This window comes from Chiloscyllium plagiosum, unplaced genomic scaffold (assembly GCF_037043375.1).
Source record: "Chiloscyllium plagiosum isolate Xiang-an unplaced genomic scaffold, Cpla_swu_hap1 HiC_scaffold_40, whole genome shotgun sequence".
Lineage (NCBI taxonomy): Eukaryota > Metazoa > Chordata > Chondrichthyes > Orectolobiformes > Hemiscylliidae > Chiloscyllium > Chiloscyllium plagiosum.
Window position 1 is genome coordinate 174,004 of NW_028270178.1, and position 27,463 is coordinate 201,466.

At 53.7% G+C, this 27,463-nt stretch overlaps 1 protein-coding gene across 1 annotated transcript in view; it reads left to right on the plus strand.

The window, feature by feature from the left end:
* The first annotated feature begins 15,052 nt into the window (after positions 1–15,052).
* LOC122545448 (sodium/potassium-transporting ATPase subunit alpha-2) overlaps positions 15,053–27,463 on the plus strand; it is a 415,006-nt gene continuing 402,595 nt past the window's right edge. The window contains exons 1-3 of the mRNA XM_087981744.1: positions 15,053–15,167; positions 18,260–18,528; positions 18,620–18,818. Of these exons, the coding sequence (XP_087837870.1) occupies positions 18,304–18,528; positions 18,620–18,818 (424 nt within the window). The 5' untranslated portion in view covers positions 15,053–15,167; positions 18,260–18,303. The remainder of the gene's footprint in view (positions 15,168–18,259; positions 18,529–18,619; positions 18,819–27,463) is intronic.

Sequence of the window (27,463 nt, forward strand, 5' to 3'; positions counted from 1 at the left end):
CTGACACCCTCCCGGGGCCCCCCCTGTAAATATTAACACCCTCCCGGGGTCCCCCCTGTAAATATTAACACCCTCCCGGGGTCCCCCCTGTAAATATTAACATCCTCCCGGGGACCCCCCTGTAAATACTAACACCCTCCCGGGGTCCCCCCTGTAAATATTAACACCCTCCCGGGGACCCCCCTGTAAATACTGACACCCTCCCGGGGACCCCCCCTGTAAATATTAACACCCTCCCGGGGACCCCCCTGTAAATATCGACACTCTCCCGGGGTCCCCCCTGTAAATATTAACACACTCCCGGGGACCCCCCTGTAAATATTAACACCCTCCCGGGGACCCCCCTGTAAATATTAACACCCTCCCGGGGTCCCCCCTGTAAATATTAACACCCTCCCGGGACCCCCCTGTAAATACTGACACCCTCCCGGGGTCCCCCATGTAAATATTAACACACTCCCGGGGACCCCCCTGTAAATATTAACACCCTCCCGGGGACCCCCCCCTGTAAATATTAACACCCTCCCGGGGACCCCCCTGTAAATACTGACACCCTCCCGGGGTCCCCCCTGTAAATATTAACACCCTCCCGGGGACCCCCCCCCTGTAAATATTAACACCCTCCCGGGGACCCCCTGTAAATATTAACACACTCCCGGGGACCCCCCTGTAAATATTAACACCCTCCCGGGGACACCGCTGTTCATATTAACACCCTCCCGGAGACCCCCCTGTAAATATTAACACACTCCCGGGGTCCCCCCTGTAAATATTAACACACTCCCGGGGACCCCCCTGTAAATATTAACACCCACCCGGGGACCCCCCTGTGAATATTAACACCCTCCCGGGGATCCCCCCTGTAAATATTAACACCCTCCCGGGGACCCCCCTGTAAATATTAACACACTCCCGGGGACCCCCCCTGTAAATATTAACACCCTCCCGGGGTCCCCCCTGTAAATATTAACACCCTCCCGGGGACCCCCCCCTGTAAATATTAACACCCTCCCGGGGACCCCCCCTGTAAATATTAACACACTCCCGGGACCCCCCCTGTAAATATTAACACCCTCCCGGGGACCCCCCTGTAAACATTAACACCCTCCCGGGGACCCCCCCCTGTAAATACTGACCCCCTCCCGGGGACCCCCCTGTAAATATTAACACACTCCCGGGGTCCCCCCTGTAAATATTAACACCCTCCCGGGGACCCCCCTTTAAATATTAACCCCCTCCCGGGGACCCCCCTGTAAATATTAACACCCTCCCGGGGACCCCCCCCTGTAAATATTAACACCCTCCCGGGGACCCCCCCTTTAAATATTAACACCCTCCCGGAGAACCCCCCCTGTAAATATTAACACACTCCCGGGGACCCCCCCTGTAAATACTGACACCCTCCCGGGGACCCCCCTGTAAATATTAACACCCTCCCGGGGACCCCCCTGTAAATATTAACACCCTCCCGGGGACCCCCCCTGTAAATACTGACACCCTCCCGGGGACCCCCCTGTAAATATTAACACCCTCCCGGGGACCCCCTGTAAATATTAACACCCTCCCGGGGACCCCACCTGTAAATACTGACACCCTCCCGGGGACCCCCCTGTAAATATTAACACACTCCCGGGACCCCCCCTGTAAATATTAACACCCTCCCGGGGACCCCCCTGTAAATATTAATACCCTCCCGGGGACCCCCCCTGTAAATACTGACACCCTCCCGGGGACCCCCCCTGTAAATATTAACACCCTCCCGGGGACCCCCCTGTCAATACTGACACCCTCCCAGGGACACCCCTGTAAATATTAACACCCTCCCGGGACCCCCCCCTGTAAATATTAACACCTTCCCGGGGACCCCCCTGTAAATATAAACACCCTCCCGGGGACCCCCCTGTAAATATTAACACCCTCCCAGGGACCCCCCTGTAAATATTAACACACTCCCGGGGTCCCCCCTGTAAATATTAACACACTCCCGGGACCCCCCCTGTAAATATTAACACCCTCCCGGGACCCCCCCCTGTAAATATTAACACCTTCCCGGGGACCCCCCTGTAAATATAAACACCCTCCCGGGGACCCCCCTGTAAATATTAACACCCTCCCAGGGACCCCCCTGTAAATATTAACACACTCCCGGGGTCCCCCCTGTAAATATTAACACCCTCCCGGGGACCCCCCTGTAAATACTGACACCCTCCCGGGGACCCCCCTGTAAATATTAACACCCTCCCGGGGATCCCCCCTGTAAATATTAACACCCTCCCGGGGACCCCCCTGTAAATATTAACACCCTCCCGGGGATCCCCCCTGTAAATATTAACACACTCCCGGGGACCCCCCTGTAAATATTGACACCCTCCCGGGGACCTCCCCTGTAAATATTAACACCCTCCCGGGGACCCCCCTGTAAATATTAACACCCTCCCGGGGACCCCCCTGTAAATATTAACACACTCCCGGGGAACCCCCTGTAAATATTAACACACTCCCGGGGTCCCCCCTGTAAATATTCACACCCTCCCGGGGACCCCCCTGTAAATATTAACACCTTCCCGGGGACCCCCTTGTAAATATTAACACCCTCCCGGGGACCCCGCTGTTCATATTAACACCCTCCCGGGGACCCCCCTGTAAATATTAACACCCTCCCGGGGACCCCCCTGTAAATATTAACACACACCCGGGGACCCCCCTGTAAATATTAACACCTTCCCGGGGACCCCCCCTGTAAATATTAACACCCTCCCGGGGTCCCCCCTGTAAATATTAACACCCTCCCGGGGACCCCCCCCCTGTAAATATTAACACGCTCCCGGGGACCCCCCCTGTAAATATTAACACACTCCCGGGACCCCCCCTGTAAATATTAACACCCTCCCGGGGACCCCCCTGTAAATATCGACACCCTCCCGGGGACCCCCCCCCTGTAAATATTAACACCCTCCCGGGGACCCCCCTGTAAATATTAACATCCTCCCGGGCCCCCCCTGTAAATATTAACACCTTCCCGGGGACCCGCCTGTAAATATTGACACCCTCCCGGGGACCCCCCCCCCTGTAAATATTAACACCCTCCCGGGGACCCCCCTGTAAATATTAACACACTCCCGGGGACCCCCCCTGTAAATACTGACACCCTCCCGGGGACCCCCCTGTAAATATTAACACCCTCCCGGGGACCCCCCTGTAAATATTAACACCCTCCCGGGGACCCCCCCTGTAAATACTGACACCCTCCCGGGGACCCCCCTGTAAATATTAACACCCTCCCGGGGACCCCCTGTAAATATTAACACCCTCCCGGGGACCCCACCTGTAAATACTGACACCCTCCCGGGGACCCCCCTGTAAATATTAACACACTCCCGGGACCCCCCCTGTAAATATTAACACCCTCCCGGGGACCCCCCTGTAAATATTAATACCCTCCCGGGGACCCCCCCTGTAAATACTGACACCCTCCCGGGGACCCCCCCTGTAAATATTAACACCCTCCCGGGGACCCCCCTGTCAATACTGACACCCTCCCAGGGACACCCCTGTAAATATTAACACCCTCCCGGGACCCCCCCCTGTAAATATTAACACCTTCCCGGGGACCCCCCTGTAAATATAAACACCCTCCCGGGGACCCCCCTGTAAATATTAACACCCTCCCAGGGACCCCCCTGTAAATATTAACACACTCCCGGGGTCCCCCCTGTAAATATTAACACACTCCCGGGACCCCCCCTGTAAATATTAACACCCTCCCGGGACCCCCCCCTGTAAATATTAACACCTTCCCGGGGACCCCCCTGTAAATATAAACACCCTCCCGGGGACCCCCCTGTAAATATTAACACCCTCCCAGGGACCCCCCTGTAAATATTAACACACTCCCGGGGTCCCCCCTGTAAATATTAACACCCTCCCGGGGACCCCCCTGTAAATACTGACACCCTCCCGGGGACCCCCCTGTAAATATTAACACCCTCCCGGGGATCCCCCCTGTAAATATTAACACCCTCCCGGGGACCCCCCTGTAAATATTAACACCCTCCCGGGGATCCCCCCTGTAAATATTAACACACTCCCGGGGACCCCCCTGTAAATATTGACACCCTCCCGGGGACCCCCCCTGTAAATATTAACACCCTCCCGGGGACCCCCCTGTAAATATTAACACCCTCCCGGGGACCCCCCTGTAAATATTAACACACTCCCGGGGAACCCCCTGTAAATATTAACACACTCCCGGGGTCCCCCCTGTAAATATTCACACCCTCCCGGGGACCCCCCTGTAAATATTAACACCTTCCCGGGGACCCCCTTGTAAATATTAACACCCTCCCGGGGACCCCGCTGTTCATATTAACACCCTCCCGGGGACCCCCCTGTAAATATTAACACCCTCCCGGGGACCCCCCTGTAAATATTAACACACACCCGGGGACCCCCCTGTAAATATTAACACCTTCCCGGGGACCCCCCCTGTAAATATTAACACCCTCCCGGGGTCCCCCCTGTAAATATTAACACCCTCCCGGGGACCCCCCCCCTGTAAATATTAACACGCTCCCGGGGACCCCCCCTGTAAATATTAACACACTCCCGGGACCCCCCCTGTAAATATTAACACCCTCCCGGGGACCCCCCTGTAAATATCGACACCCTCCCGGGGACCCCCCCCCTGTAAATATTAACACCCTCCCGGGGACCCCCCTGTAAATATTAACATCCTCCCGGGCCCCCCCTGTAAATATTAACACCTTCCCGGGGACCCGCCTGTAAATATTGACACCCTCCCGGGGACCCCCCCCCCTGTAAATATTAACACCCTCCCGGGGACCCCCCTGTAAATATTAACACCCTCCCGGGGCCCCCCCTGTAAATATTAACACCCTCCCGGGGACCCCCCTGCAAATATTAACACACTCCCGGGGACCCCCCCTGTAAATATTAACACCCTGCCGGGGACCCCCCCCTGTAAATATTAACACACTCCCGGGGACCCCCCCTGTAAATATTAACACCCTGCCGGGGACCCCCCCCTGTAAATATTAACACCCTGCCGGGGACCCCCCCCTGTAAATATTAACACCCTCCCGGGGACCCCCCCCTGTAAATATTGACACCCTCCCGGGGACCCCCCTGTAAATATAAACACCCTCCCGGGGACCCCCCTGTAAATATTAACACCCTCCCAGGGACCCCCCTGTAAATATTAACACACTCCCGGGGTCCCCCCTGTAAATATTAACACCCTCCCGGGGACCCCCCTGTAAATATTAACACCCTCCCGGGGATCCCCCCTGTAAATATTAACACCCTCCCGGGGTCCCCCCTGTAAATATTAACACCCTCCCGGGGATCCCCCTTGTAAATATTAACACCCTCCCGGGGACCCCCCTGTAAATACTGACACCCTCCCGGGGACCCCCCTGTAAATATTAACACCCTCCCGGGGACCCCCCTGTAAATATTAACACCCTCCCGGGGATCCCCCCTGTAAATATTAACACCCTCCCGGGGACCCCCCTGTAAATATTAACACCCTCCCGGGGATCCCCCCTGTAAATATTAACACACTCCCGGGGACCCCCCTGTAAATATTAACACCCTCCCGGGGACCCCCTGTAAATATTAACACACTCCCGGGGACCCCCCTGTAAATATTAACACCCTCCCGGGGACACCGCTGTTCATATTAACACCCTCCCGGAGACCCCCCTGTAAATATTAACACACTCCCGGGGTCCCCCCTGTAAATATTAACACACTCCCGGGGACCCCCCTGTAAATATTAACACCCACCCGGGGACCCCCCTGTGAATATTAACACCCTCCCGGGGATCCCCCCTGTAAATATTAACACCCTCCCGGGGACCCCCCTGTAAATATTAACACACTCCCGGGGACCCCCCCTGTAAATATTAACACCCTCCCGGGGTCCCCCCTGTAAATATTAACACCCTCCCGGGGACCCCCCCCTGTAAATATTAACACCCTCCCGGGGACCCCCCCTGTAAATATTAACACACTCCCGGGACCCCCCCTGTAAATATTAACACCCTCCCGGGGACCCCCCTGTAAACATTAACACCCTCCCGGGGACCCGCCCCTGTAAATACTGACCCCCTCCCGGGGACCCCCCTGTAAATATTAACACACTCCCGGGGTCCCCCCTGTAAATATTAACACCCTCCCGGGGACCCCCCTTTAAATATTAACCCCCTCCCGGGGACCCCCCTGTAAATATTAACACCCTCCCGGGGACCCCCCCCTGTAAATATTAACACCCTCCCGGGGACCCCCCCTTTAAATATTAACACCCTCCCGGAGAACCCCCCCTGTAAATATTAACACACTCCCGGGGACCCCCCCTGTAAATACTGACACCCTCCCGGGGACCCCCCTGTAAATATTAACACCCTCCCGGGGACCCCCCTGTAAATATTAACACCCTCCCGGGGACCCCCCCTGTAAATACTGACACCCTCCCGGGAGACCCCCCTGTAAATATTAACACCCTCCCGGGGACCCCCTGTAAATATTAACACCCTCCCGGGGACCCCACCTGTAAATACTGACACCCTCCCGGGGACCCCCCTGTAAATATTAACACACTCCCGGGACCCCCCCTGTAAATATTAACACCCTCCCGGGGACCCCCCTGTAAATATTAATACCCTCCCGGGGACCCCCCCTGTAAATACTGACACCCTCCCGGGGACCCCCCCTGTAAATATTAACACCCTCCCGGGGACCCCCCTGTCAATACTGACACCCTCCCAGGGACACCCCTGTAAATATTAACACCCTCCCGGGACCCACCCCTGTAAATATTAACACCTTCCCGGGGACCCCCCTGTAAATATAAACACCCTCCCGGGGACCCCCCTGTAAATATTAACACCCTCCCAGGGACCCCCCTGTAAATATTAACACACTCCCGGGGTCCCCCCTGTAAATATTAACACACTCCCGGGACCCCCCCTGTAAATATTAACACCCTCCCGGGACCCCCCCCTGTAAATATTAACACCTTCCCGGGGACCCCCCTGTAAATATAAACACCCTCCCGGGGACCCCCCTGTAAATATTAACACCCTCCCAGGGACCCCCCTGTAAATATTAACACACTCCCGGGGTCCCCCCTGTAAATATTAACACCCTCCCGGGGACCCCCCTGTAAATACTGACACCCTCCCGGGGACCCCCCTGTAAATATTAACACCCTCCCGGGGATCCCCCCTGTAAATATTAACACCCTCCCGGGGACCCCCCTGTAAATATTAACACCCTCCCGGGGATCCCCCCTGTAAATATTAACACACTCCCGGGGACCCCCCTGTAAATATTAACACCCTCCCGGGGACCCCCTGTAAATATTAACACACTCCCGGGGACCCCCTTGTAAATATTAACACCCTCCCGGGGACCCCGCTGTTCATATTAACACCCTCCCGGGGACCCCCCTGTAAATATTAACACACTCCCGGGGTCCCCCCTGTAAATATTAACACACTCCCGGGGACCCCCCTGTAAATATTAACACCCTCCCGGGGACCCCCCTGTGAATATTAACACCCTCCCGGGGATCCCCCCTGTAAATATTAACACCCTCCCGGGGACCCCCCTGTAAATCTTAACACACTCCCGGGGAACCCCCTGTAAATATTAACACACTCCCGGGGTCCCCCCTGTAAATATTCACACCCTCCCGGGGACCCCCCTGTAAATATTAACACCTTCCCGGGGACCCCCCTGTAAATATTAACACCCTCCCGGGGCCCCCCCTGTAAATATTAACACCCTCCCGGGGACCCCCCTGTAAATATTAACACCCTCCCGGGGACCCCACTGTAAATATTAACACCCTCCCGGGGACCCCCCTGTAAATATTGACACCCTCCCGGGGACCCCCCCTGTAAATATTAACACCCTCCCGGGGACCCCCCTGTAAATATTAACACCCTCCCGGGGACCCCCCTGTAAATATTAACACACTCCCGGGGAACCCCCTGTAAATATTAACACACTCCCGGGGTCCCCCCTGTAAATATTCACACCCTCCCGGGGACCCCCCTGTAAATATTAACACCTTCCCGGGGACCCCCCTGTAAATATTAACACCCTCCCGGGGCCCCCCCTGTAAATATTAACACCCTCCCGGGGACCCCCCTGTAAATATTAACACCCTCCCGGGGACCCCACTGTAAATATTAACACCCTCCCGGGGACCCCCCTGTAAATATTGACACCCTCCCGGGGACCCCCCCTGTAAATATTAACACCCTCCCGGGGACCCCCCTGTAAATATTAACACCCTCCCGTGGACCCCCCCTGTAAATATTAACACACACCCGGGGACCCCCCTATAAATATTAACACCTTCCCGGGGACCCCCCCTGTAAATATTAACACCCTCCCGGGGTCCCCCCTGTAAATATTAACACCCTCCCGGGGACCCCCCCCGTAAATATTAACACCCTCCCGGGGACCCCCCCTGTAAATATTAACACACTCCCGGGACCCCCCCTGTAAATATTAACACCCTCCCGGGGACCCCCCTGTAAATACTGACCCCCTCCCGGGGACCCCCCCCTGTAAATACTGACCCCCTCCCGGGGACCCCCCTGTAAATATTAACACACTCCCGGGGTCCCCCCTGTAAATATTAACACCCTCCCGGGGACCCCCCTTTAAATATTAACCCCCTCCCGGGGACCCCCCTGTAAATATTAACACCCTCCCGGGGACCCCCCCCTGTAAATATTAACACCCTCCCGGGGACCCCCCCTTTAAATATTAACACCCTCCCGGAGAACCCCCCCTGTAAATATTAACACACTCCCGGGGACCCCCCCTGTAAATACTGACACCCTCCCGGGGACCCCCCTGTAAATATTAACACCCTCCCGGGGACCCCCCTGTAAATATTAACACCCTCCCGGGGACCCCCCCTGTAAATACTGACACCCTCCCGGGGACCCCCCTGTAAATATTAACACCCTCCCGGGGACCCCCTGTAAATATTAACACCCTCCCGGGGACCCCACCTGTAAATACTGACACCCTCCCGGGGACCCCCCTGTAAATATTAACACACTCCCGGGACCCCCCCTGTAAATATTAACACCCTCCCGGGGACCCCCCTGTAAATATTAACACCCTCCCGGGGACCCCCCCTGTAAATACTGACACCCTCCCGGGGACCCCCCCCTGTAAATATTAACACCCTCCCGGGGACCCCCCTGTCAATACTGACACCCTCCCAGGGACACCCCTGTAAATATTAACACCCTCCCGGGACCCCCCCCTGTAAATATTAACACCTTCCCGGGGACCCCCCCTGTAAATATTAACACCCTCCCGGGGTCCCCCCTGTAAATATTAACACCCTCCCGGGGACCCCCCCTGTAAATATTAACACCCTCCCGGTGACCCCCCCTGTAAATATTAACACCCTCCCGGGGACCCCCCCTGTAAATATTAACACCCTCCCGGGGACCCCCTGTAAATATTAACACCCTCCCGGGGACCCCCCTGTAAATATTAACACCCTCCCGGGGACCCCCCTGAAAATATTAACACACTCCCGGGGACACCCCTGTAAATATTAACACCCTCCCGGGGACCCCCCCTGTAAATATTAACACCCTCCCGGGGACCCCCCCTGTAAATATTAACACCCTCCCGGGGTCCCCCCTGTAAATATTAACACCCTCCCGGGGACCCCCCCCTGTAAATATTAACACGCTCCCGGGGACCCCCCCTGTAAATATTAACACACTCCCGGGACCCCCCCTGTAAATATTAACACCCTCCCGGGGACCCCCCTGTAAATATCGACACCCTCCCGGGGTCCCCCCTGTAAATATTAACACCCTCCCGGGGTCCCCCCTGTAAATATTAACACCCTCCCGGGGACCCCCCCCTGTAAATATTAACACGCTCCCGGGGACCCCCCCTGTAAATATTAACACACTCCCGGGACCCCCCCTGTAAATATTAACACCCTCCCGGGGACCCCCCTGTAAATATCGACACCCTCCCGGGGACCCCCCCACTGTAAATATTAACACCCTCCCGGGGACCCCCCTGTAAATATTAACATCCTCCCGGGGCCCCCCCTGTAAATATTAACACCTTCCCGGGGACCCGCCTGTAAATATTGAAACCCTCCCGGGGACTCCCCCCCCTGTAAATATTAACACCCTCCCGGGGACCCCCCTGTAAATATTAACACCCTCCCGGGTCCCCCCCTGTAAATATTAACACCCTCCCGGGGACCCCCCTGCAAATATTAACACACTCCCGGGGACCCCCCCTGTAAATATTAACACCCTCCCGGGGCCCCCCCCTGTAAATATTAACACACTCCCGGGGACCCCCCCCCTGTAAATATTAACACACTCCCGGGGACCCCCCCTGTAAATATTAACACCCTGCCGGGGACCCCCCCCTGTAAATATTAACACCCTGCCGGGGACCCCCCCCTGTAAATATTAACACCTTCCCGGGGACCCCCCCCTGTAAATATTGACACCCTCCCGGGGACCCCCCTGTAAATATAAACACCCTCCCGGGGACCCCCCTGTAAATATTAACACCCTCCCAGGGACCCCCCTGTAAATATTAACACCCTCCCGGGGATCCCCCCTGTAAATATTAACACCCTCCCGGGGACCCCCCTGTAAATATTAACACCCTCCCGGGGATCCCCCCTGTAAATATTAACACACTCCCGGGGACCCCCCTGTAAATATTAACACCCTCCCGGGGACCCCCTGTAAATATTAACACACTCCCGGGGACCCCCTTGTAAATATTAACACCCTCCCGGGGACCCCGCTGTTCATATTAACACCCTCCCGGGGACCCCCCTGTAAATATTAACACACTCCCGGGGTCCCCCCTGTAAATATTAACACACTCCCGGGGACCCCCCTGTAAATATTAACACCCTCCCGGGGACCCCCCTGTGAATATTAACACCCTCCCGGGGATCCCCCCTGTAAATATTAACACCCTCCCGGGGACGCCCCTGTAAATCTTAACACACTCCCGGGGAACCCCCTGTAAATATTAACACACTCCCGGGGTCCCCCCTGTAAATATTCACACCCTCCCGGGGACCCCCCTGTAAATATTAACACCTTCCCGGGGACCCCCCTGTAAATATTAACACCCTCCCGGGGCCCCCCCTGTAAATATTAACACCCTCCCGGGGACCCCCCTGTAAATATTAACACCCTCCCGGGGACCCCACTGTAAATATTAACACCCTCCCGGGGACCCCCCTGTAAATATTGACACCCTCCCGGGGACCACCCCTGTAAATATTAACACCCTCCCGGGGACCCCCCTGTAAATATTAACACCCTCCCGGGGCCCCCCCTGTAAATATTAGCACCCTCCCGTGGACCCCCCCTGTAAATATTAACACACACCCGGGGAACCCCCTGTAAATATTAACACACACCCGGGGACCCCCCTGTAAATATTAACACCTTCCCGGGGACCCCCCCTGTAAATATTAACACCCTCCCGGGGTCCCCCCTGTAAATATTAACACCCTCCCGGGGACCCCCCCCTGTAAATATTAACACCCTCCCGGGGACCCCCCCTGTAAATATTAACACACTCCCGGGACCCCCCCTGTCAATATTAACACCCTCCCGGGGACCCCCCTGTAAACATTAACACCCTCCCGGGGACCCCCCCCCTGTAAATACTGACCCCCTCCCGGGGACACCCCTGTAAATATTAACACACTCCCGGGGTCCCCCCTGTAAATATTAACACCCTCCCGGGGACCCCCCTTTAAATATTAACACCCTCCCGGGGACCCCCCTGTAAATATTAACACCCTCCCGGGGACCCCCCCCTGTGTATATTAACACCCTCCCGGGGACCCCCCCTTTAAATATTAACACCCTCCCGGAGAACCCCCCCTGTAAATATTAACACACTCCCGGGGACCCCCCCTGTAAATACTGACACCCTCCCGGGGACCCCCCTGTAAATATTAACACCCTCCCGGGGACCCCCCTGTAAATATTAACACCCTCCCGGGGACCCCCCCTGTAAATACTGACACCCTCCCGGGGACCCCCCTGTAAATATTAACACCCTCCCGGGGACCCCCTGTAAATATTAACACCCTCCCGGGGACCCCCCCTGTAAATACTGACACCCTCCCGGGGACCCCCCCTGTAAATATTAACACCCTCCCGGGGACCCCCCTGTCAATACTGACACCCTCCCAGGGACCCCCCTGTAAATATTAACACCCTCCCGGGACCCCCCCCATAAATATTAACACCCTCCCGGTGACCCCCTTGTAAATATTAACACCCTCCCGGGGCCCCCCCTGTAAATATTAACACCCTCCCGGAGAACCCCCTATAAATACTGACACCCTCCCGGGGACCCCCCTGTAAATATTAACACCCTCCCGGGGCCCCCCCTGTAAATATTAACACCCTCCCGGGGACCCCCCCTGTAAATATTAATACCCTCCCGGGGACCCCCCTGTAAATATTAACACCCTCCCGGGGACCCCCCTGTAAATATTAACACCCTCCCGGGGACCCCCCTGTAAATATTAACACCCTCCCGGGGACCCCCCCTGTAAATACTGACACCCTCCCGGGGACCCCCCCTGTAAATATTAACACTCTCCCGGGACCCCCCCTGTAAATATTAACACACTCCCGGGGACCCCCCCTGTAAATATTAACACCCTCCCGGGGACCCCCCTGTAAATATTAACACCCTCCCGGGGACCCCCCCTGTAAATACTGACACCCTCCCGGGGACCCCCCCCTGTAAATATTAACACCCTCCCGGGGACCCCCCTGTAAATACTGACACCCTCCCGGGGACCCCCCTGTAAATATTAACACCCTCCCGGTGACCCCCCTGTAAATATTAACACCCTCCCGGGGACCCCCCCTGTAAATATTAACACCCTCCCGGGGACCCCCCCTGTAAATATTAATACCCTCCCGGGGACCCCCCTGTAAATATTAACACCCTCCCGGGGACCCCCTGTAAATATTAACACCCTCCCGGGGACCCCCCTGTAAATATTATCCCACTCCCGGGGTCCCCCCTGTAAATATTAACACCCTCCCGGGGACCCCCTGTAAATATTAACACCCTCCCGGTGACCCCCCTGTAAATATTAACACCCTCCCGGGGACCCCCCTTGTAAATATTAATACCCTCCCGGGGAGCCCCCTGTAAATATTAACACCCTCCCGGGGACCCCCTGTAAATATTAACACCCTCCCGGGGACCCCCCTGTAAATATTAACACACTCCCGGGGTCCCCTCTGTAAATATTAACACCCTCCCGGGGACCCACCCTGTAAATATTAACACCCTCCCGGGGCCCCCCCTGTAAATATTAACACCCTCCCGGGGCCCCCCTGTAAATATTATCCCACTCCCGGGGTCCCCCCTGTAAATATTAACACCCTCCCGGGGACCCCCTGTAAATATTAACACCCTCCCGGGGCCCCCCTGTAAATATTAACCCCCTCCCGGGGACCCCCCTGTAAATATTAACATCCTCCCGGGGTCCCCCCCTGTAAATATTAACACCCTCCCGGTGACCCCCCTGTAAATATTAACACCCTCCCGGGGACCCCCCCTGTAAATATTAATACCCTCCCGGGGACCCCCCTGTAAATATTAACACCCTCCCGGGGACCCCCTGTAAATATTAACACCCTCCCGGGGACCCCCCTGTAAATATTAACACACTCCCGGGGTCCCCCCTGTAAATATTAACACCTTCCCGGGGACCCACCCTGTAAATATTAACACCCTCCCGGGGCTCCCCCTGTAAATATTAACACCCTCCCGGGGCCCCCCTGTAAATATTATCCCACTCCCGGGGTCCCCCCTGTAAATATTAACACCCTCCCGGGGACCCCCTGTAAATATTAACACCCTCCCGGGGACCCCCCTGTAAATATTAACATCCTCCCGGGGTCCCCCCTGTAAATATTAACACCCTCCCGGGGACCCCCCTGTAAATCTTAACACACTCCCGGGGACCCCCCTGTAAATATTAACACCTTCCCGGGGACCCCCCCTGTAAATATTAACACCCTCCCGGGGACCCCCCTGTAAATATTAACACCCTCCCGGGGACCCCCCCTGTAAATACTGACACCCTCCCGGGGACCCCCCTGTAAATATTAACACCCTCCCGGGGACCCCCCCTGTAAATACTGACACCCTCCCGGGGACCCCCCTGTAAATATTAACACCCTCCCGGGGACCCCCCTGTAAATATTAACACCCTCCCGGGGACCCCCCTGTAAATATTAACACCCTCCTGGGGCCCCCCCTGTAAATATTAACACCCTCCCGGGGACCCCCCTGTAAATATTAACACCCTCCCGGGGCCCCCCCTGTAAATATTAACACCCTCCCGGGGACCCCCCTGTAAATATTAACACCCTCCCGGGGACCCCCCCTGTAAATATTAACACACTCCCGGGGACCCCCCCTGTAAATATTAACACCCTCCCGGGGTCCCCCATGTAAATATTAACCCCCTCCCGGGGACCCCCCTGTAAATATTAACCCCCTCCCGGGGACCCCCCTGTAAATATTAACACCCTCCCGGGGACCCCCCTGTAAATACTGCCACGACTGGGGCGATGGGGGGGTTCAGTTTGAAACATCGAGAATACTGAGAGGCCTGGACAGGGGGGACGCGGGGGTGATGGGAGAGACTAGGCACCGCCTCAGGGTGAAGGGACCACCCTTTGGAACTGAGATGGTTCGGAATCCCTTCAGGTGGAGGGGGTGGGGAGTTTGTGGGACTCCGAGGGCTGGGGAGGGCCAGACACTGAGAGTGGGTGAGACAGAGATGGACAGGTTCCTGTTTGGGAAAGGGGATTGTGGGTAACGGGGAGGGAGGCAGGAGAACGGGATGGCGAACCATAGCAGCCATGATGGAATGGGGGAGCAGGGTCAATGGGCCGAGTGATCTCATTGCACTCCCATACCTTCTGGTCTTTTGCAGGTTGACAATTCCTCTCTCACTGGAGAGTCGGAACCACAAACCCGCTCACCAGAATTCACAAACGACAATCCGTTGGAGACTCGAAATATCGCGTTTTTCTCTACAAACTGTGTGGAAGGTTGGATGTTAGCTGCTTTACTCCGTACCTCACCCCGTACTGTCCCTGTCCCAGGGAAGGGGGGACAGTCTAGGGGGAGCTTTACTCTGTATCTAACCGCGTGCTGTCCCTGTCCTGGGAGGGTTTGATAGGGGACAGTGTAGAGGGAGCTTTACTCTGTATCTAACCCCGTGCTGTCCCTGTGCCTGGGAGGGTTTGATAGGGGACAGTGTAGAGGGAGCTTTACTCTGTATCTAACCCTGTGCTGTCCCTGTCCTGGGAATATTTGATGGGAGGACAGTGTAGAGGGAGCTTTACTCTGTATCTAACCCTGTGCTGTCCCTGTCCTGGGAGTGTTTGATGGGGGGACAGTGTAGAGGGAGCTTTACTCTGTATCGAACCATGTGCTGTCCCTGTCCTGGGAGTGTTTGATGGGGACAGTGTAGAGGGAGCTTTACTCTGTATCTAACCCCGTGCTGTCCCTGTCCTGGGAGTGTTTGATGGGGGACAGTGTAGAGAGAGCTTTACTCTGTATCTAACCCCGTGCTGTCCCTGTCCTGGGAGGGTTTGATAGGGGACAGTGTAGAGGGAGTTTTACTCTGTATCTAACCCCGTGCTGTCCCTGTCCTGGGAGTGTTTGATGGGGGACAGTGTAGAGAGAGCTTTACTCTGTATCTAACCCCGTGCTGTCCCTGTCCTGGGAGGGTTTGATAGGGGACAGTGTAGAGGGAGTTTTACTCTGTATCTAACCCTGTGGTATCCCTGTCCTGGGAGTATTTGATGGGAGGACAGTGTAGAGGGAGCTTTACTCTGTATCTAACCCTGTGCTGTCCCTGTCCTGGGAGGGTTTGATGGAGGACAGTGTAGAGGGAGCTTTACTCTGTATCGAACCATGTGCTGTCCCTGTCCTGGGAGTGTTTGATGGGGACAGTGTAGAGGGAGCATTACTCTGTATCGAACCCCGTGCTGTCCCTGTCCTGGGAGTGTTTGATGGGGGACAGTGTAGAGGGAGCTTTACTCTGTATCTAACCCCGTGCTGTCCCTGTCCTGGGAGTGTTTGATGGGGGACAGTGTAGAGGGAGCTTTACTCTGTATCTAACCCCATGCTGTCCCTGTCCTGGGAGTGTTTGATGGGGGGACAGTGTAGAGGGAGCTTTACTCTGTATCTAACCCCGTGCTGTCCCTGTCCTGGGAGGGTTTGATGGGGGACAGTGTAGAGGGAGCTTTACTCTGTATCTAACCCCGTGCTGTCCCTGTCCTGGGAGGGTTTGATGGGGGACAGTGTAGAGGGAGCTTTACTCTGTATCGAACCCCGTGCTGTCCCTGTCCTGGGAGTGTTTGATGGGGGAGAGTGTAGAGGGAGCTTTACTGTGTATCTAACCCTGTGCTGTTCCTGTCCCTGGGAGTGTTTGATGGGGGACAGTGTAGAGAGAGCTTTACTCTGTATCTAACCCTGTGCTGTCCCTGTCCTGGGAGGGTTTGATGGGGGATAGTGTAGAGGGAGCTTTACTCTGTATCTAACCCCATGCTATCCCTGTCCTGGGAGTGTTTGATGGGGGACAGTGTAGAGGGAGCTTTACTCTGTATCTAACCCTGTGCTGTCCCTGTCCTGGGAGGGTTTGATGGGGGACAGTGTAGAGGGAGCTTTACTCTGTATCGAACCCCGTGCTGTCCCTGTCCTGGGAGTGTTTGATGGGGGAGAGTGTAGAGGGAGCTTTACTCTGTATCTAACCCTGTGCTGTCCCTGTCCTGGGAGGGTTTGATGGGGGACAGTGTAGAGGGAGCTTCACTCTGTATCTAACCCCGTGCTGTCCCTGTCCTGGGAGGGTTTGATGAGGGGACAGTGTAGAAGGAGCTTTACTCTGTATCTAACCCTGTGCTGTCCCTGTCCTGGGAGTATTTGATGGGAGGACAGTGTAGAGGGAGCTTTACTCTGTATCTAACCCCGTGCTGTCCCTGTCCTGGGAGTGTTTGATGGGGGACAGTGTAGAGGGAGCTTTACTCTCTATCGAACCATGTGCTGTCCCTGTCCTGGGAGTGTTTGATGGGGACAGTGTAGAGGGAGCTTTACTCTGTATCTAACCCCGTGCTGTCCCTGTCCTGGGAGTGTTTGATGGGGGACAGTGTAGAGGGAGCTTTACTCTGTATCTAACCCCGTGCTGTCCCTGTCCTGGGAGGGTTTGATAGGGGACAGTGTAGAGGGAGCTTTACTCTGTATCTAACCCTGTGCTGTCCCTGTCCTGGGAGTGTTTGATGGGGGGACAGTGTAGAGCGAGCTTTACTCTGTATCTAACCCTGTGCTGTCCCTGTCCTGGGAGTGTTTGATGGGGGACAGTGTAGAGGGAGCTTTACTCTGTATCGAACCATGTGCTGTCCCTGTCCTGGGAGTGTTTGATGGGGACAGTGTAGAGGGAGCTTTACTCTGTATCTAACCCCGTGCTGTCCCTGTCCTGGGAGTGTTTGATGGGGGACAGTGTAGAGGGAGCTTTACTCTGTATCTAACCCCGTGCTGTCCCTGTCCTGGGAGTGTTTGATGGGGGACAGTGTAGAGGGAGCTTTACTCTGTATCTAACCCCGTGCTGTCCCTGTCCTGGGAGTGTTTGATGGGGGGACAGTGTAGAGGGAGCTTTACTCTGTATCTAACCCCGTGCTGTCCCTGTCCTGGGAGTGTTTGATGGGGGGACAGTGTAGAGGGAGCTTTACTCTGTATCTAACCCCGTGCTGTCCCTGTCCTGGGAGGGTTTGATGGGGGGACAGTGTCGAGGGAACTTTACTCTGTATCTAACCCCATGCTATCCCTGTCCTGGGAGTGTTTGATGGGGGACAGTGTAGAGGGAGCTTCACTCTGTATCTAACCCTGTGCTGTCCCTGTCCTGGGAGGGTTTGATGGGGGACAGTGTAGAGGGAGCTTCACTCTGTATCTAACCCTGTGCTGTCCCTGTCCTGGGAGGGTTTGATGGGGGACAGTGTAGAGAGAGCTTTACTCTGTATCTAACCCCGTGCTGTCCCGTCCTGGGAGGGTTTGATGAGGGGCCAGTGTAGAAGGAGCTTTACATTCAGTTTCTAAGAGTCGGGGGGGAGCTTCACTCTGCGCCTATCTGTTTCCCGGACAGGGACGGCACGGGGCCTGGTGATCTTCACGGGGGATAGGACGGTGATGGGCCGTATAGCCACGCTGGCGTCGGGGCTGGAGGTGGGCCAGACCCCCATCTCCCTGGAGATTGAACATTTCATCCACATCATCACCGGCGTTGCTGTCTTCCTGGGCGTCTCCTTCTTCGTCCTGTCGCTGATTCTGGGCTACACCTGGCTGGAGGCCGTCATCTTCCTGATCGGCATCATCGTGGCTAACGTTCCCGAGGGATTACTGGCCACTGTCACGGTCAGTCGCCGCGCAGCGCGCTCACGCGCACCACCGTCCCCCCCATAACCATCACCAGTCCCTCACTCCCCCTTCTCGCTGTCTCGCTCAGGTCTGCCTGACCCTGACGGCCAAGCGCATGGCGCGGAAGAACTGCCTGGTGAAGAACCTGGAGGCGGTGGAGACGCTGGGCTCCACCTCCACCATCTGCTCGGACAAGACCGGGACCCTCACCCAGAACCGCATGACCGTCGCCCACATGTGGTTCGATAACCAGATCCACGAGGCTGATACCACCGAGGACCAATCAGGTCAGTCGCTGCCGCGGCCACGGAGAGAGGGTGGGGGTGGGGGAGGGCAGTGTGAGAGAAAGAGTGTGGGAGAGAGAGAGAGAGAGTCAGCGTGAGAGAGAGTGAGAGGGAGTAAGTGTGTGTGTGTGAGAGGGTGTGTGTGTGTGAGAGAGAGGGAGTGTGTGTGTGTATGAGAGAGAGGGAGTGTGTGTGTGTGTGAGAGAGAGAGGGAGTGAGTGTGTGTGAGAGAGAGAGGGAGTGTGTGTGTGTGAGAGAGAGAGGGAGTGAGTGTGTGTGTGAGAGAGAGGGAGTGTGTGTGTGTGAGAGAGAGGGAGTGTGTGTGTGAGAGAGAGAGGGAGTGTGTGTGTGAGAGAGAGAGGGAATGTGTGTGTGAAAGAGAGAGTGAGTGTGTGCGAGAGAGAGGCAATGTGTGTGTGTGAGAGAGAGTGAGTGTGTGTGAGAGAGAGTGAGTGTGTGTGTGAGAGAGAGTGAGTGTGTGTGAGAGAGGGAATGTGTGTGCTTGAAAGAAAGAGTGAGTGTGTGTGTGTGTGAGAGAGAGGGAGTGTGTGTGCGTGTGTGAGAGAGAGTGTGTGTGTGTGAGAGAGGGAATGTGTGTGTGTGAAAGAGAGTGAGTGTGTGTGTGTGAGAGAGAGTGTGTGTGTGAGAGAGTGAATGTATGTGTGTGTGAGAGAAGGAGTGTGTGAGTAAGTGTGTGAGAGAGAGTGTGAGTGTGTTTGTCATAGTGAGTGAGTGTGAGAAAGTGAGTGTGTGTGTGTGTGACAGAGTGTGGCAGTGTGTGTGAGTGTGTGTGAGGGACAGGATATATGAGGGAGTGGGTGTGTGTTTGTGTGGGGGGGGAGGGTGTGTGTGAAGGAGCGAGCATGTGATGGAGAGGCTGTGTGTGAGGGAGGAAGTGTGCGAGGGTGATTCTGTGTGTGTGAGGAACAGTGTGAGGGAGGGAGTGTGTGAGAGAGGGAGTATGTGAGGATGAGTGTGAGGGAGGGGATGTGTGAGAGGGAGGGAGTGTGGAAAGGAGGTTTGTGTGTGTGTGTGTCTGTGTGTGTTTGTCTGTGTGTGTTTGTCTGTGTTTGTGTTTGTGCCTGTGTGTGTGCCTGTGTGTGTTTGTCTGTGTGTGTGTGTGTGTATGTGTTTGTGTCTGTGTGTGTCTATGTGTGTTTGTCTGTGTGTGTTTGTCTGTGTGTGTGTATGTGTGTCTGTGCGTGTCTGTGAGTTTGTGTCTGTGTGTGTCTCTGTGTGTGTGTTTGTGTCTGTGTGTGTGTGTGTCTGTGTGTTTGTATGTGTGTGAATGCCTGTGTGTGTCTCTGTGTGTCTGTCTCTGTGTCTCTGTGTGTGTCTCTGTGTATGTCTGTGTGTGTGTGTCTGTGTGTGTCAGTGTGTCTGTGTGTGTGTGTTTGTGTATGTGTGTGTACGCCTGTGTGTGTCTCTGTGTGTGTCTGTGTGTGTGTGTCTGTGTATGTGTGTGTCTGTGTGTGTGTCTGTGTGTGTCTCTGTCTGTGTGTTTGTGTGTGTCTGTCTGTGTGTACGTCTGTGTGTGTCGCTGTGTGTCTGTCTCTGTGTCTCTGTGTGTGTCTCTGTGTATGTCTGTGTGTGTGTGTCTGTGTGTGTGTCTGTGTGTACGTCTGTGTGTGTCGCTGTGTGGCTGTCTCTGTGTCTCTGTGTGTGTCTCTGTGTATGTCTGTGTGTCTGTGTGTCTGTGTGTGTGTGTCTGTGTGTCTGTGTGTGTGTGTCTCTGTGTCTATGGATGTGTGTATGGGTGTGTCTGTGTGTCTCTGTGTGTGTGTCTGTGTGTCTCTGTGTGTGTGTGAGCCTGTGTGTCTGTGTCTGTGTGTGTCTGTGTGTGTGTGTCTCTGTGTCTGTGGATGTGTGTATGTGTGAGTGTGTGTGTGTGTGTGTCTCTGTGTCTGTGGATGTGTGTATGTGTGTGTCTCTGTCTGTGTGTTTGTGTGTGTCTGTCTGTGTGTGTATGTCTGTGTGTGTCTCTGTGTGTCTGTCTCTGTGTCTGTGTCTGTGTGTCTGTGGATGTGTGTGTATGTCTGTGTGTGTGTGTACGTCTGTGTGTGTCTCTGTGTGTCTGTCTCTGTGTCTCTGTGTGTCTCTGTCTCTGTGTGTGTGTCTGTGTGTCTGTGGATGTGTGTGTATGTCTGTGTGTGTGTGTGTGTGTGTGTGTGTGTGTGTGTGTGTGTCTGTGTGTCTGTGTCTGTGTGTGTGTGTGTGTGTGTGTGTGTGTGTGTCTGTGTGTCTGTGTCTGTGTGTGTGTGTGTGTGTGTGTGTGTGTGTGTCTGTGTGTATTGTTCCAGAGCGGAGGTCTACCCCCCTCTGATGACTAAAGCAAACCTCTCAGAGAGGAGCTCCTCAGCTTGTAATCTGATAAGGAAGGCCGATAATCTCCCTCTCACTAACCCTCCAATCTGTTCTGAAAGGGTGGTTAAATGAAATGGAATCCCTGAAACTCACTTTATCAGTAACAATTTATTTATTTAACCTTAACAGTCAACAAATTAACAGAACTATGAACAAATGGGACAATTTCTCCTTAACTATTACCTTGTCCCTAACTGAACTAACTTCTATTGTTACGCTGTTTCAATAACACAGGTCTCACTCAGATAACTCCCAGTAATAAGTAAACGATAAATTAAAAACTTTAGTCTCTCAAAGTTCACTCCGGCAAGTTCTGTGTCTTCTTCTGTTGTCTTAGTCTGTCCGGAATGCCTTCTCCGACGTTTTCCCTGTAATTTCTTTCGTCTGGAAGGTTATCGAAAGTGCCGTGGTGCGTGTTATAGATAGATGGTGCTTTTTAAGAGAGTGGGGAGATTTCTCGTGAGAGCCCGGAATTTATCTCTCTGACGACAGGTCTGCTCTCTCTCCAGTTGGCTCTCCCCAAAATTTTCCAAACCTGCTTTTTATGTACACGCGATGACGCATCAAATTCCTGTAATTCCTGTCAATGTCAACAGATTTAAATTCAATTGATCTTTAGCATCCAGCGCCTGGATAAAATTAATCGGCTAAGTTCAAACCACTGGCCAACACTGGCCAAAGGTAGCCACTCACCAAGCCAGGCGCGACATGAATCCATTTTAGAACTGTCTGTACATCCACAGCTTATTTTACATCTCCGAGCTTTGAAAAGCACTTTAACTCTCGAAGGGACCACGCATTATTCTCAATATCATCATTACCGACAAATTCTAACGTGCTACCCTCTGATTCGTGATTACTTGACACAACTTCATGACAGGATGCATGAGAACGTGCAGACAGGAATGAGATATTAGGTGCACGCGAGAGAATGTGTGTCCAAACATGTGCACAGTTCGCAACAAGTGTACACACATGGGAGAGTATTTGTGCATACAGGAAGGTGAACATATAAAAAGAGAGTGGCGAGACACACACTTGGAGCACCGTGCACAGTTCTGGTCTCCGTATCCCTCAGCTAGACCACACTTGGAGCACCGTGCACAGTTCTGGTCTCCGTATCCCTCAGTTAGACCACACTTGGAGCACCGTGCACAGTTCTGGTCTCCCTATCCCTCAGTTAGACCACACTTGGAGCACCGTGCACAGTTCTGGTCTCCGTATCCCTCAGTTAGACCACACTTGGAGCACCGTGCACAGTTCTGGTCTCCGTATCCCTCAGTTAGACCACACTTGGAGCACCGTGCACAGTTCTGGTCTCCGTATCCCTCAGTTAGACCACACTTGGAGCACCGTGCACAGTTCTGGTCTCCCTATCCCTCAGTTAGACCACACTTGGAGCACCGTGCACAGTTCTGGTCTCCGTATCCCTCAGTTAGACCACAGTTGGAGCACCGTGCACAGTTCTGGTCTCCGTATCCCTCAGTTAGACCACACTTCGAGCACCGTGTACAGTTCTGGTCTCCGTATCCCTCAGTTAGACCACACTTGGAGCACCGTGCACAGTTCTGGTCTCCGTATCCCTCAGTTAGACCACACTTGGAGCACCGTGCACAGTTCTGGTCTCTATATCCCTCAGTTAGACCACACTTGGAGCACCGTGCACAGTTCTGGTCTCCGTATCCCTCAGTTAGACCACACTTGGAGCACCGTGCACAGTTCCGGTCTCCGTATCCCTCAGTTAGACCACACTTGGAGCACCGTGCACAGTTCTGGTCTCCGTATCCCTCAGTTAGACCACACTTGGAGCACCGTGCACAGTTCTGGTCTCCGTATCCCTCAGTTAGACCACACTTGGAGCCCCGTGCACAGTTCTGGTCTCCGTATCCCTCAGTTAGACCACACTTGGGGCACCGTGCACATTATTATCTCTGTAGCCCTCAGTTAGACCACACTTGTTAGACCATGAGCTGTTCAGGTTTGCGTAGCTCTCAGTTAGACACCTTTTGTGTGTGGAACACAGGAAATGTTGATAAGCTGTCTGCACTAGGTATTTCTTAATTGTGTGGATGATAGATGGGAATTCCCTGTGCGTGCAGTCAGTTGAGAACCTGTGTGTAGACACTCAGTGCTGTGTCTGTCTGTAAGGTGTATCTCTCTCTCACTCTCTCTCTCAGTGCTGTGTCTGTCTGTAAGGTGTATCTCTCTCTCTCTGTCTCTCAGTGCTGTGTCTGTCTGTAAGGTGTATCTCTCACTCTCTCTCTCTCTCTCTCAGTGCTGTGTCTGTCTGTAAGGTGTATCTCTCTCTCTCTCTCTCTCTCTCTCAGTGCTGTGTCTGTCTGTAAGGTGTATCTCTCTCTCTCTCTCTCTCTCAGTGCTGTGTCTGTCTGTAAGATGTATCTCTCTCTCAGTGCTGTGTCTGTCTGTAACGTATCTCTCTCTCTCTCTCTCTCTCTCTCTCTCTCAGTGCTGTGTCTGTCTGTCTGTCAGGTGTATCTCTCTCTCTTAGTGCTGTGTCTGTCTGTAAGGTGTATCTCTCTCTCTCTCTCTCAGTGCTGTGTCTGTCTGTAAGGTGTATCTCTCTCTCTCTCCTAGGGCTGTGTCTGTCTGTAACGTATCTCTCTCTCTCTCTCTCTCTCTCTCAGTGCTGTGTCTGTCTGTAAGGTGTATATCTCTCTCTCTCTCTCAGTGCTGTGTCTGTCTGTAAGGTGTATCTCTCTCTCTCTCTCTCTCTCTCTCAGTGCTGTGTCTGTCTGTAAGGTGTATCTCTCTCTCTCTGTCTCTCAGTGCTGTGTCTGTCTGTAAGGTGTATCTCTCTCTCTCTCTCTCTCTCTCTCAGTGCTGTGTCTGTCTGTAAGGTGTATCTCTCTCTCTCTCTCTCTCTCTCTCTCAGTGCTGTGTCTGTCTGTAAGGTGTATCTCTCTCTCTCTCTCTCTCTCTCTCAGTGCTGTGTCTGTCTGTAAGGTGTATCTCTCTCTCTCTCTCTCTCTCTCTCAGTGCTGTGTCTGTCTGTAAGGTGTATCTCTCTCTCTCTCTCTCTCTCTCTCAGTGCTGTGTCTGTCTGTCAGGTGTATCTCTCTCTCTCTCTCTCTCTCTCAGTGCTGTGTCTGTCTGTAAGGTGTATATCTCTCTCTCTCTCTCTCTCTCAGTGCTGTGTCTGTCTGTAAGGTGTATATCTCTCTCTCTCAGTGCTGTGTCTGTCTGTAAGGTGTATCTCTCTCTCTCTCTCTCTCTCTCAGTGCTGTGTCTGTCTGTAAGGTGTATCTCTCTCTCTCTCTCTCTCTCTCTCTCAGTGCTGTGTCTGTCTGTAAGGTGTATCTCTCTCTCTCTCTCTCTCTCTCTCTCAGTGCTGTGTCTGTCTGTAAGGTGTATCTCTCTCTCTCTCTCAGTGCTGTGTCTGTCTGTAAGGTGTATCTCTCTCTCTCTCTCTCTCTCTCTCAGTGCTGTGTCTGTCTGTAAGGTGTATATCTCTCTCTCTCTCTCAGTGCTGTGTCTGTCTGTAAGGTGTATCTCTCTCTCTCTCTCAGTGCTGTGTCTGTCTGTAAGGTGTATCTCTCTCTCTCTCTCTCTCTCAGTGCTGTGTCTGTCTGTAAGGTGTATCTCTCTCTCTCTCAGTGCTGTGTCTGTCTGTAAGGTGTATCTCTCTCTCTCAGTGCTGTGTCTGTCTGTAAGGTGTATCTCTCTCTCTCTCAGTGCTGTGTCTGTCTGTAAGGTGTATCTCTCTCTCTCTTTCTCTCAGTGCTGTGTCTGTCTGTAAGGTGTATCTCTCTCTCTCTCTCTCTTAGTGCTGTGTCTGTCTGTAAGGTGTATCTCTCTCTCTCTCTCTCAGTGCTGTGTCTGTCTGTAACATATATCTCTCTCTCTCTCTCTCTCAGTGCTGTGTCTGTCTGTAACGTATATCTCTCTCTCTCTCTCTCTCAGTGCTGTGTCTGTCTGTAAGATGTATCTCTCTCTCAGTGCTGTGTCTGTCTGTAACGTATCTCTCTCTCTCTCTCTCAGTGCTGTGTCTGTCTGTCTGTCAGGTGTATCTCTCTCTCTCTTAGTGCTGTGTCTGTCTGTAACGTATATCTCTCTCTGTCTCTCTCTCTCTCTCTCAGTGCTGTGTCTGTCTGTAAGGTGTATCTCTCTCTCTCTCAGTGCTGTGTCTGTCTGTAAGGTGTATCTCTCTCTCTCTCTCTCAGTGCTGTGTCTGTCTGTAAGGTGTATCTCTCTCTCTCTCTCTCTCTCAGTGCTGTGTCTGTCTGTAACGTATCTCTCTCTCACTCTTTCTCTCTCGGTGCTGTGTCTGTCTGTAAGGTGTATCTCTCTCTCTCTCAGTGCTGTGTCTGTCTGTAAGGTGTATCTCTCTCTCTCTCTCTCTCTCTCAGTGCTGTGTCTGTCTGTAAGGTGTGTGTCTCTCTCTCTCTCAGTGCTGTGTCTGTCTGTAAGGTGTGTCTCTCTCTCTCTCAGTGCTGTGTCTGTCTGTAACGTATATCTCTCTCTGTCTCTCTCTCTCTCTCAGTGCTATGTCTGTCTGTAAGGTGTATCTCTCTATCTCTCTCAGTGCTGTGTCTGTCTGTCAGGTGTATCTCTCTCTCTCTCTCAGTGCTGTGTCTGTCTGTAACGTATATCTCTCTCTCTCTCTCTCTCAGTGCTGTGTCTCTCTGTAAGGTGTATATCTCTCTCTCTCTCTCTCTCTCAATGCTGTGTCTGTCTGTAACGTATCTCTCTCTCTCTCTTTCTCTCTCGGTGCTGTGTCTGTCTGTAAGGTGTATCTCTCTCTCTCTCTCAGTGCTGTGTCTGTCTGTAACGTATCTCTCTCTCTCTCTCTCTCTCTCTCAGTGCTGTGTCTGTCTGTCCGGTGTATCTCTCTCTCTCTCTCTCTCTCTCAGTGCTGTGTCTGTCTGTAAGGTGTATCTCTCTCTCTCTCTCTCTCTCTCAGTGCTGTGTCTGTCTGTATGGTGTATCTCTCTCTCTCTCAGTGCTGTGTCTGTCTGTAAGGTGTGTGTCTCTCTCTCTCTCAGGGCTGTGTCTGTCTGTAAGGTGTGTCCCGCTCTCTCTCAGTGCTGTGTCTGTCTGTAACGTATATCTCTCTCTGTCTCTCTCTCTCAGTGCTATGTCTGTCTGTAAGGTGTATCTCTCTATCTCTCTCAGTGCTGTGTCTGTCTGTAACGTATATCTCTCTCTGTCTCTCTCTCTCTCTCAGTGCTATGTCTGTCTGTAAGGTGTATCTCTCTATCTCTCTCAGTGCTGTGTCTGTCTGTCAGGTGTGTGTCTCTCTCTCTCTCAGTGCTGTGTCTGTCTGTAAGGTGTGTCTCTCTCTCTCTCAGTGCTGTGTCTGTCTGTAAGGTGTATCTCTCTCTCTCTCTCTCTCTCTCAGTGCTGTGTCTGTCTGTAAGGTGTGTGTCTCTCTCTCTCTCAGTGCTGTGTCTGTCTGTAAGGTGTGTCTCTCTCTCTCTCAGTGCTGTGTCTGTCTGTAACGTATATCTCTCTCTGTCTCTCTCTCTCTCTCAGTGCTATGTCTGTCTGTAAGGTGTATCTCTCTATCTCTCTCAGTGCTGTGTCTGTCTGTCAGGTGTATCTCTCTCTCTCTCTCAGTGCTGTGTCTGTCTGTAACGTATATCTCTCTCTCTCTCTCTCTCAGTGCTGTGTCTCTCTGTAAGGTGTATATCTCTCTCTCTCTCTCTCTCTCAATGCTGTGTCTGTCTGTAACGTATCTCTCTCTCTCTCTTTCTCTCTCGGTGCTGTGTCTGTCTGTAAGGTGTATCTCTCTCTCTCTCTCAGTGCTGTGTCTGTCTGTAACGTATCTCTCTCTCTCTCTCTCTCTCTCTCAGTGCTGTGTCTGTCTGTCCGGTGTATCTCTCTCTCTCTCTCTCTCTCTCAGTGCTGTGTCTGTCTGTAAGGTGTATCTCTCTCTCTCTCTCTCTCTCTCAGTGCTGTGTCTGTCTGTATGGTGTATCTCTCTCTCTCTCAGTGCTGTGTCTGTCTGTAAGGTGTGTGTCTCTCTCTCTCTCAGGGCTGTGTCTGTCTGTAAGGTGTGTCCCGCTCTCTCTCAGTGCTGTGTCTGTCTGTAACGTATATCTCTCTCTGTCTCTCTCTCTCAGTGCTATGTCTGTCTGTAAGGTGTATCTCTCTATCTCTCTCAGTGCTGTGTCTGTCTGTAACGTAAATCTCTCTCTCTCAGTGCTGTGTCTGTCTGTCAGGTGTATCTCCCTCTCTCTTAGTGCTGTGTCTGTCTGTAAGGTGTCTCTCTCTCTCTCTCTCAGTGCTGTGTCTGTCTGTAACGTATATCTCTCTCTCTCTCT